Here is a 12,800-nt window from a genome sequence, read left to right on the forward strand (position 1 = left end):
ATTATCGCTCTTTCCAACGGTAGCAGCCGTTTTTATGAAGATGTGCTTGAAATGTGTTTATAGCCGCTTAGTTAGGCGTGAGTCTGTGAGCTTTCTATTCTTCTCGTATATAGAACCATGTAGAGAATGATTTTACCGGTTTTTTTATCTAGACCTCTAAGACGTCTGAAAATGGTCTTAGGGCACTCTGGTGGGTCCATGATTATATAGCCTAATTTGTAACTAATTCTCAGATCCCTGTGTAAAAGACGAACATTTGACCTTAAAGGGACTAAATCGCTAAAAAATCATGTAATAAAAGATAAAAAGAATTATAGGACTAAAATTAATTGTAAAAGTTGTGTACTTTGTGTTAATAACAATATTTAAAAGTTTGTATAACAATTTTGTTCAAAATGGAGAAAAACTGAAAATAAATAGTTATCTTTCGGCGAGTGTAAACAACCCCTATGTGCATCCGATCGACGCGTGAACATTCCAAACATCCGATCGAAGGAAATCTCATCTGTCTAATGGACATATCTACTATCGACTGAAAACACAAATTTATCGACTACAGGTTCCTGATTACTACTGATAACTGATTACTTTTGAAACGTATGCAAAAGTTTTGTGAAGAGTTTCTAAGTGTATATAATCCTATACTGTACAGGTTTTTGTAGCCATAAAGAAGGGTTTTCATTATATTATATGGTTTTATATTTGCTTCTACCATTAGTTTATTTTCATTTGTCATGATATTATGTACTATTCCGCTAAACCTGCCAATATTATTAGGCTTTTAGAAAATGGCCTAATATATAGACTTTATAATAAGGAAAAAATGACGAAAAACTAATAATATAGGCATGTTTAGCGGACTAAGTAAGTACGTGTATTTCTTTTATCATTATATCAATATTTAACATTCCGTATACATTGTATATCCTTAGTTATAATGTCTATCCGTCTAATGGGCATTCCCTATATATCTCTAGTTATAGTCTTTGTCCGTCTAATGGACTTTCCTTATATAGCCCTAGCTATAATATATATCCGTCTAATGGAAATTCCCTATGTATCCTTAGTTATAGTCTCCATCTGTCTAATGGACATTCCCCTATATGTCACTAGTTACATAACTTTTTTACATCTGATTTACTTAAAAAAAATCAGCCTAACTATATATATAAATTTTATGTGTACTTTTATGTATTCAAAGCAAAATACACCTTACATATACATTGTAGACCTATGTACATATATGTTTGCTTAATAATGTACATGTACACCCGTATTCATGTATAATATATACATAATTAACGGGTGAAAATACCTCTCACTTCTTGTCATATTTCCATCATATACTCTAAAGCTTCATAGAACTATGCTGTTTTACTTGGCAATGTAGATACAGGGGCGTAGGAAGCGGGTGTGAGAGGTGGGGGCGGGGTTGGAGGGGGTCGGGGGGGGGGGGGGGGGGCAATTGCCTCCCCGTTTTCCAGGACGAGGGCAAACATTTCTTGTTTTCGCCGACTGAAATGTTCTAAAATTGCACATTTGAAAGAAAAAAGGGTCCTCCTGCACATTTTCGTGAACTAGACTTAAAATGTCAATCAGGGGATTCTACGTACTATTTTAAAAAAATGTCTCTTAAAAGATTCATCTGTTTAATTATTATTTTGTGTTAAACAACAATGTGCCGATGGTGTGAAGCCAGTATGTTCAGATCGAGTTGCATAGATATGACGGCATTCACAATTACCAATTCTTAATGCAGGTATCTTTAAATAAAAAAAGTATTATGTTAAGAACGCTTTAAAATCATTAAAATATATCGTAAAACTCATCACAGCCATTCTAAATCTAATATTTTTACCCGGGGGAGACCCTCGGACCTCCTCAAACACCCAAATCTCGCGCCTTCAGGCGCTCCCACATTCATCAAAATGCATCGTAAAATTCTAAATCGTAATGTATTTCCCGGGGGAGACCCCCTGGACCCCTCAAACACCAAATTCTCGCGGTTTCGGCGCTCGCAAATTCATCAAAATGCATCTTTAAACTCATCTTAGCCATTCTAAATAGTAATATTTTTTTCTCGTAGGAGATTGTCGCCCCCCCCCCCCAAACACCAAAATATCGCACCTTTGGCGCTAGCATGGCAATTTGCGTATTCATTAGTTTCCGTTTATCGACGCCACTGTCTATAAATGTGTACAAGGATTCTACTCAACGATATATGAAAAAAGTTTATAAAGTATATATGGTTGTGTGTTGAATTAAAGAATCAATCTCCTCCTGTGGGTGCGGGGCGAGGAGGGGGGTCCAAATATTGAGGACCTTTGCATCCCCCACATTACGTTTCTTTCTACGCCGCTGAGATACGCTGTAAATGTATCGGCTATTACGCTTAATCAGGCCAATGTAACCGATAAAATATAAGTTGCCTCTTAGTGGTGTTATTACATCTATATCCATTAACCGGATGAGATTTTCAGCGACCTCGATTCCGAACTCAAAGATGCACTCGGTTCTTTCCGTTGTAAACATTCAATGCCGACATATACAATTTCTTATTGTGTTTGGCGATGTTTTAACGTTGATAAACATTGCCAATAGTTCAAATTAAATGTTGTAATTTTGAAAACTTTCTAATTTCAGGTATAAGAACGTTTGTAGGAAGTCAAAAACCCTAAGAAATCTATGTAAATCTAATGATTTAGTAACTTTAAAAAAGTTACGCTTGTCATGTTGAAGTGCAAGACGTTTTCAAATGTATAAATGCTAATGGGGAGCTGTTAATTATTACATGGGTCAAGTTGGTGTGTAAAGTTATGTGATATTCTTGTATAAATAATGTTTCACACTAGACGAGAGTTTCATCAGGAATATATAGTACATGTATACAGAACACATAGATACATAGGCTATCAACACCTCGTACAAGAACACTTCTAACAGCTGTAATAGGGAAATGTTTACATCAACCAGGCAAGAGAAATTTATTGCATTAAAGTTTTTCTAAGTCATTTTTTTTTCAAACAGTCGGATAATTTAGGACACGACATGTTGAAGAAGTGGAGAAAAGCAGGAGTACTAAGGAAAAACGTAATGCACTCGGTTCCGAACTCGTGACCTAGAAATGGACGAAGGATGGCGGGCTAGGGAGGGAGAGCAGACAATCGTAGATTTACAAACGTAACGGTGGAATTTAAGTAAAAGCATGGGGTATACAAAAACACGTCAGACTTCTGCTGAAAACAAGGGGTCAAATTTACCTTATTGATGCCATATATTACTTAATTACCATAAACTGTGCTGTTTTTATCAGTCATAATCCTGAAATAACTCGGCAGTATAGTGCAGCTGAAGTGTGTGTGTTCTGGTAGTGTAAACATATACATCTTAGTGTGCGTGTTCTGGTAGTGTAAATATCATACATCTTAGTGTGCTTGTTCTGGTAGGGTAAACATATACATCTTAGTGTGCTTGTTCTGGTAGTGTAAACATATACATTGTGTACATCTTAGTGTGCTTGTTCTGGTAGTGTAAACATACACATCTTAGTGTGCTTGTTCTGGTAGTGTAAACATATACATCTTAGTGTGTGTGTTCTGGTAGTGTAAACATATACATCTTAGTGTGTGTGTTCTGGTAGGGTAAACATATATATCTTAGTGTGCTTGTTCTGGTAGTGTAAACATACACATCTTAGTGTACGTGTTATGGTAGTGTAAACATATACATCTTAGTGTGCTTGTTCTGGTAGTGTAAACATATACATCTTAGTGTACGTGTTCTGGTAGTGTAAACATATACATCTTAGTGTGCGTGTTCTGGTAGTGTAAACATCTATACATCTTAGTGTACGTGTTATGGTAGTGTAAACATATACATCTTAGTGTGCTTGTTCTGGTAGTGTAAACATATACATCTTAGTGTGCTTGTTCTGGTAGTGTAAACATATACATCTTAGTGTACGTGTTCTGGTAGGGTAAACATATACATCTTAGTGTGCTTGTTCTGGTAGTGTAAACATATACATCTTAGTGTGCTTGTTCTGGTAGTGTAAACATACACATCTTAGTGTACGTGTTCTGGTAGTGTAAACATATACATCTAAGTGTGCTTGTTCTGGTAGTGTACACATATACATCTTAGTGTGCGTGTTCTGGTAGTGTGAACATATACATCTTAGTGTGCTTGTTCTGGTAGTGTAAACATACACATCTTAGTGTACGTGTTCTGGTAGTGTAAACATATACATCTTAGTGTGCTTGTTCTGGTAGTGTAAACATATACATCTGAGTGTGCGTGTTCTGGTAGTGTGAACATATACATCTTAGTGTGCTTGTTCTGGTAGTGTAAACATATACATCTTAGTGTACGTGTTCTGGTAGTGTAAACATATACATCTTAGTGTGCTTGTTCTGGTAGTGTAAACATATACATCTTAGTGTACGTGTTCTGGTAGTGTAAACATATACATCTTAGTGTGCTTGTTCTGGTAGTGTAAACATATACATCTTAGTGTACGTGTTCTGGTAGTGTAAACATACGTCTTAGTGTGCTTGTTCTGGTAGTGTAAACATATACATTGTGTACATCTTAGTGTGCTTGTTCTGGTAGTGTAAACATACACATCTTAGTGTGCTTGTTCTGGTAGTGTAAACATATACATCTTAGTGTGCTTGTTCTGGTAGTGTAAACATATACATCTTAGTGTACGTGTTCTGGTAGTGTAAACATATACATCTTAGTGTACGTGTTCTGGTAGTGTAAACATATACATCTTAGTGTACGTGTTCTGGTAGTGTAAACATATACATCTTATATATTATATTAGGTTATTTGATTTGATAAAAATTTCATTTAAATCTATTTTTTCTGTCCCAACTTTATCCCTTCACTAAGGTATGAAATCATCCATGACCGAAATGTTTCCAATTTGATTTTCATGTTCATTCAAGTTAAATAAATGTGACTTCATTTTGGACACTTATTTATAATGTTTCCGTTTTAGTGTCTACATCATGTTCTTACTCGGATAGAAATGATCATTCTGTATGTATTTTAACTGTACCAGACACATAATCCTATATATACTACTAGATGTACCGAGGGCGCATTTACACCTATAAATAGCTGTACATGTATATATGAGAAGACCAGCAAAGTATGATATATTCATCTTACTTAAACATTCTAAATATTAATATTAAGAATGTGTATGCTGTTAAATGTACATGTAGTTGGCAAAGTTAATCCTAAAGACAACTAGAATACCTTGTAAGTTTCGCTATTAAAAAAAATATATCAATCACAAAGTTGCGGTAGTTACCTTAATCACGTTTTGAGTTATATATAAAATTACCCGAATCGTGTGTTATTTTACATGCTTGATCCCAACCTTTGTGGGTCTCTGCGTATGACTTATGTTTCAAATATTATTGTTACAATGCACGATCTACGGCGGTTATGCCAGAAACATACCCGTCTATTCTGGTTTTTTTTTTATACGGGAACTGCAGTTACCCTAATTCGGTTCCCCATAATATATATTGACTAGGAATCTTATCCAAATCTTTGAGTTTGATCATTTTAATACTGTAGATAGGGTCAATACACACTTGATTGTTTTTAGAAATAACAAACCCAGAAACCTATCGTGTATTTGTCCAGAAATGTCTTAATTGTACATTATGTACATGTATTGCAGAAAAAAATCAAGCACTAACACGGAATGTGATAATGGGGGAAGCATGCTACTTCTGCTGAAATGAAAAAGATATGTAGAATAAGACATTTCTATGGTTACGGTAACCAGTTAAAAAGTGTTTTTTTCTGGTGGTCTGTTAATGATCGCTTATATTACACTAATATCTGTTCTTACAAGAGTATCATCCCAAAAACATGTTTTTCCTGGTGTCTTTAATCGACAATAATGTAAGTTTAATGTATATATTCGCATGTACACGTACTTCGATATGTATCTCTAATTCAGTTTTATTTAGAAATGACTTCATAGTGGTTTTTACTATAACAGCCACCTCACTGCGATCTCCTGTAATTTACCCTTATGACTACAGATGTGTCTGCTATACAATACAGTGATGATATTCCTTTTATATTCTTGGCACTCACGTCGTACATAAGTCATCGTGTCTACATTCACCTTACTTGGTGCAATTCAGATTTTCATTTTGTCTTGGTTCTTAGACCCTGATTTTTGTCATGTTAACTATTTTGCAATGTCTTACCGTCGGACAATCATATGTATGTACATGTATGGGTATCTGAAAATGGTGAAGTGTACGTACCTGTTTGAGAAATATTTTAAATAAAATGTAACCAGTTATCTTTATTATTCATTTTTGATGACAATTCCATCAAAGTTTTTATATATAATATGCCCATGATCACGTACAGCAGCTAAATAATCCTTGATTTCCTCGTATTTTAGTACCGTCAACATGTTGGATACGGGTAACTGCAGTTACCCTAATACGGCAAAGCACTGTACTAATAACTGCTGTGCTCTGCGTACTCGCACGAAATAGTAGATGTTACAGTACACAAAGTACATGTACATAAGTTAGGGCTATAATTTAGGCCTATAATCAGAAACATATATGCATGTATATATGTTTCTGCTATAATTACCGCGAGTCGTATGAAATACCTCATGTAGGCCTACAGTATATTTTTTCTTTGTAGCCTAGTAGCCTAGGCCTACAACTGTTTCGAAGTAACTTGTGAATTTCAACTCCCATGTCCCTGTGTACAAACGTTTCCGTGACCCAAAACGTGCGTTAAAGCGTTTCAGAGACCCTGACAAGCCTATATGAAGCAGGAGATTTGACAGGTCAAGGTGATTGTTAATAACATTACATTTATTTCATCGCTAGTAGCCTTCTTATCGGGAGCAGACATGGCGACTGTAAGTAGAATGTATATGTAACCCTATACTTAAATTCAAATCTTACGTTGTTGGCACTTGTCAGTGTATTACTGCACATGGTCTGGTAGGACAACGTGATATGTTGTAATATTTTATATACCACTGAAATATAGGTGTACGTGATGCACGTGCATTTCATCTGCTCATGAGGCCTATGTCATTATATCTGACAGTGACGTTGCATTGGCAAAGGATCTGTCCGATTGTGTACTGTAAACGTATTAAAAGTAGATCAAACACAATAGATTGACAGTGATGTAGTCAGACTAACTACATATGTACCATATCAGGTCCGGTAGCACGCTAAATCTGGCTATATAGATCTAGCTAGATTAGACTATATAGCCAAATCTGACAACATGTACAGTGGACAAATGTAAACAAACAGGTGAGGTTTGGTCACATTTTTCCTTTGCAGTATGAAAACCTGGATGACGAAACGTGTAACTCGGTGATATGTATAATGTTTGCCTACTTGTTCATTTGCACGCGACTTTTTAAAATTCCATCGTTGCAATTATTTAGTATCCATTATCACTATTCCCTGGTAACAAAACTATAGCGAGGCGAACCAATATGGCGTGGTTGTGTCGTCTGCAGATGTAAAGCATCCACCTGATGAAGATTCGGGCCACTGGTGCGCTTGGAGCATGCAGATCCCGTATAAATTGACCATGTGCAAAAAGTGCTAAAGTCCGATCATAAACAACAAGATACTAAATGGGAAATTTAGATTTCATATCTTTTTCATCAGAACATGAGAATAAATGGATGCAAGTACCAACAAATGCAATGACAAATTTTAAAAAATCACCATAAATTATCTTGGATGACAAAAATATTTCGTTTTGCCGTTTCTCAATATTCGTCATTGAATTTTCAATGTGTACTAGTAAACCCCCAAATTTTACTAGTCCGACTATTTAATCACTAGTCCAAATGAAATATACAGCCGTTTTGCTTCAGCACTTCAGTCATGATAAGTTTACGATTTTTGACACAAATTACAGCCTGAATGTGTTCGTTCATGAACACAAATTTTCACAAAATGATACATCAGTTCTGAAATGATTGGATACACTATGTACTCAAAATGTGTTGTAAAATGCAATTGACCAGCACTCTTTTAAATATAGTATATTTACCCTTTTAATTGAATGGGAGCCGCTAGTCCAATCAGACTAGTTCATTACAATTGGCACTAGTCTGGCTGTAAAATTACTAGTCGTGGGCATCAGACTATTGCTTAAAGTCTCAGACTGAGACTACAAAAGGTCAGTAATTGATTAGGCAATGAAAGAGTTGCCAAAATTTCCACAGATGGTGGTTCGGTGGCACGGTGGTGAAGCCAAAGTTTCCACAGATGGTGGTTTGGTGGCACGGTGGTGAATCTCTGTTCTCTATTTAACAAGACAGGCAGGATTGGATTACAGGATCATACATACAAAGATATGTGTAAAAGGAGTAGATTGGTGTGGCTTGTATATATATGGTTTCCATTAGGGGTGGGTATCGCCTAGGGAAATTTATTATTATATTGGGATAAAAATTTAGTGCTATACTACACCAGTATTAAATAGGTTAGATTGGCAAATGATATAATTTGGGCTTATTAAAGTTGGTTGAGGTGGTATCATGTTTGGAGGCAAAGGAAAGTCTGTGGAGTGAATTTCCCAACAAAAGCTACTAGCCTTTGGTCTAACTTGGCAACTATCTCAGGTGGGTTTGAACTTGACTCAAAGATACAAGGCTAGCATGATAAAGTAAGGGTATCTTTATTACCAATAATGATGGTAATTATTAGTATGATAAGGGAGATAACCCAGCCATAGAAATAAAATATCAGGTAACTTAAGGGAAATAACTCTTTTGATCTTGTAGTTAACTGCTATAGTGTCTTAATTCTCTGTGATTGCTTGCTATCTGTATTACATTGTGGTATGCTTATGCTAATGAAGCATTTGAAAGGAGAAGTGAAATTTTTCTTTGTCTGTGAATGTGGATCTCCTATTTTACTACCCTGGTAAATCTTTTCCACTCTTGATCCCTTTTTCCTCGGTAGGTATTCAGATGACAGTTGATTCTCCTTTAGGCTTTTTTTTTCTAATCGCTTTTTATCCGTCGTCGTACGTCGTGCATCATTCGTCGTCATGTATCTGTAAACAAGTTACATTATCGATTTCTTCTCCAAAACTGCTGAAGCAAATTCAATGAAATTTTGCACAAACCTTCTAAGGCAATTTTGAACAAACCTTCTAAGGCATAAGGCCTATCAAATTGTGAATTCTATGGTCCCCACCCCCAAGGGGGATGTAGAAGGAGCTTAAAGGGGTAAAATTGACTAAAAATTTCAAAAATCTTCTTCTGAAATTCTGGGAATGGTAGAATACTTTTCATAGATGGAAATATCATACACCATGGTTACCTACCTTCACGTAGACAACCACCAGTAAATACAGGTATTACATCATTAAATTACATTGTTACCTACCTTCACCTAGACAACCACCAGTAAATACTGGTATTACAACATGGTTACCTACCTTCACCTAGACAACCACCAGTAAATACAGGTATTACATCATTAAATTACATTGTTACCTACCTTCACCTAGACAACCACCAGTAAATACTGGTATTACAACATGGTTACCTACATTCACGTAGACAACCACCAGTAAATACAGGTATTACATCATTAAATTACATTGTTACCTACCTTCACCTAGACAACCACCAGTAAATACTGGTATTACAACATGGTTACCTACATTCACCTAGACAACCACCAGTAAATACAGGTATTACATCATGGTTACCTACCTTCACCTAGACAACCACCAATAAATACAAGGTATACAACATGGTACCTACATTCTTACAACCAGAAATATGGTATTACCTACCTTCACCTAGACAACCACCAGTAAATATAGGTATTACAACATGGTTACCTACCTCACCTAGACAACCACCAGTAAACACAGGTATTACACATGCTTACCTACCTTCACCTAGACAACCACCATAAATATAGGTATTACAACATGGTTACCTACCTTCACCTAGACAACCACCAGTAAATACTGGTATTACAACATGGTTACCTACCTTCACCTAGACAACCACCAGTAAATACTGGTATTACAACATGGTTACCTACCTTCACCTAGACAACCACCAGTAAAATACAGGTATTACAACATGGTTACCTACCTTCACCTAGACAACCACCAGTAAATACTGGTATTACAACATGGTTACCTACCTTCACCTAGACAACCACCAGTAAATATAGGTATTACAACATGGTTACCTACCTTCACCTAGACAACCACCAGTAAATACAGGTATTACAACATGGTTACCTACCTTCACCTAGACAACCACCAGTAAATATGGTATTACAACATGGTTACCTACCTTCACCTAGACAACCACCAGTAAATATAGGTATTACAACATGGTTACCTACCTTCACCTAGACAACCACCAGTAAATACTAGGTATTACAACATGGTTACCTACCTTCACCTAGACAACCACCAGTAAATACAGGTATTACAACATGGTACCTACCTCACCTTCACCAGTAATAGGTATTACAACATGGTTACCTACCTTCACTAGACAACCACCAGTAAATATAGGTATTACAACATGGTTACCTACCTTCACCTAGACAACCACCAGTAAATACAGGTATTACAACATTGGTAACCTACCTTCACCTAGACAATCACCAGTAAATACTGGTATTACAACATGGTTACCTACCTTCACCTAGACAACCACCAGTAAATACTGGTATTACAACATGGTTACCTACCTTCACCTAGACAATCACCAGTAAATACTGGTATTACAACATGGTTACCTACCTTCACCTAGACAACCACCAGTAAATACTGGTATTACAACATGGTTACCTACCTTCACCTAGACAACCACCAGTAAATACAGGTATTACAACATGGTTACCTACCTTCACCTAGACAACCACCAGTAAATACAGTATTACATCATTAAATTACATTGTTACCTACCTTCACCTAGACAACCACCAGTAAATACTGGTATTACAACATGGTTACCTACCTTCACCTAGACAACCACCAGTAAATACAGGTATTACAACATGGTTACCTACCTTCACCTAGACAACCACCAGTAAATACAGGTATTACAACATGGTTACCTACCTTCACCTAGACAACCACCAGTAAATACTGGTATTACAACATGGTTACCTACCTTCACCTAGACAACCACCAGTAAATACTGGTATTACAACATGGTTACCTACCTTCACCTAGACAACCACCAGTAAATACTGGTATTACAACATGGTTACCTACCTTCACCTAGACAACCACCAGTAAATACAGGTATTACAACATGGTTACCTACCTTCACCTAGACAACCACCAGTAAATACATGGTATTACAACATGGTTACCTACCTTCACCTAGACAACCACCAGTAAATACTAAGGTATTACAACATGGTTACCTACCTTCACCTAGACAACCACCAGTAAATACTAGGTATTACAACATGGTTACCTACCTTCACCTAGACAACCACCAGTAAATATAGGTATTACAACATGGTTACCTACCTTCACCTAGACAACCACCAGTAAATACTAGGTATTACAACATGGTTACCTACCTTCACCTAGAACAACCACCAGTAAATACAGGTATTAAACATGGGTTACCTACCTTCACCTAGACAACCACCAGTAAATACTGGTATTACAACATGGTTACCTACCTTCACCTAGACAACCACCAGTAAATACTAGGTATTACAACATGGTTACCTACCTTCACCTAGACAACCACCAGTAAATACAGGTATTACAACATGGTTACCTACCTTCACCTAGACAACCACCAGTAAATACAGGTATTACAACATGGTTACCTACCTTCACCTAGACAACCACCAGTAAATACAGGTATTACAACATGGTTACCTACCTTCACCTAGACAACCACCAGTAAATATAGGTATTACAACATGGTTACCTACCTTCACCTAGACAACCACCAGTAAATACTGGTATTACAACATGGTTACCTACCTTCACCTAGACAACCACCAGTAAATACAGGTATTACAACATGGTTACCTACCTTCACCTAGACAACCACCAGTAAATATAGGTATTACAACATGGTTACCTACCTTCACCTAGACAACCACCAGTAAATACTGTTTACATTACAACATGGTTACCTACCTTCACCTAGACAACCACCAGTAAATACAGGTATTACAACATGGTTACCTACCTTCACCTAGACAACCACCAGTAAATATAGGTATTACAACATGGTTACCTACCTTCACCTAGACAACCACCAGTAAATATAGGTATTACAACATGGTTACCTACCTTCACCTAGACAACCACCAGTAAAATACTGGTATTACAACATGGTTACCTACCTTCACCTAGACAACCACCAGTAAATATAGGTATTACAACATGGTTACCTACCTTCACCTAGACAACCACCAGTAAATACAGGTATTACAACATGGTTACCTACCTTCACCTAGACAACCACCAGTAAATATAGGTATTACAACATGGTTACCTACCTTCACCTAGACAACCACCAGTAAATAGTAAGTATTACAACATGGTACCTACCTTCACTAGACAACCACCATGGTTAACCTACCTTCACCTAGACAACCACCAGTAATATACGTATTAACAACATGGTTACCTACCTTCACCTAGACAACCACCAGTAAATATAGGTATTACAACATGGTTACCTACCTTCACCTAGACAACCACCAGTAAATACAGGTATTACAACATGGTTACCTACC

General features: G+C 36.6%; 1 protein-coding gene across 2 annotated transcripts in view; it reads left to right on the top strand.

Moving 5' to 3' along the window:
- The first annotated feature begins 6,778 nt into the window (after positions 1-6,778).
- The window catches only part of LOC138319330 (UTP--glucose-1-phosphate uridylyltransferase-like), a 68,713-nt gene continuing 62,691 nt past the window's right edge, over positions 6,779-12,800 (top strand). The window contains exon 1 of one of the 2 annotated variants that reach the window (XM_069262408.1): positions 6,779-6,922. In XM_069262408.1, the coding sequence (XP_069118509.1) occupies positions 6,914-6,922 (9 nt within the window). In that variant the 5' untranslated portion in view covers positions 6,779-6,913. The remainder of the gene's footprint in view (positions 6,923-12,800) is intronic. The other variant, XM_069262409.1, reaches the window with a different exon arrangement.

The sequence above is a fragment of the Argopecten irradians genome, chromosome 3 (genome assembly GCF_041381155.1).
Source record: "Argopecten irradians isolate NY chromosome 3, Ai_NY, whole genome shotgun sequence".
Taxonomy (NCBI): Eukaryota; Metazoa; Mollusca; class Bivalvia; order Pectinida; family Pectinidae; genus Argopecten; species Argopecten irradians.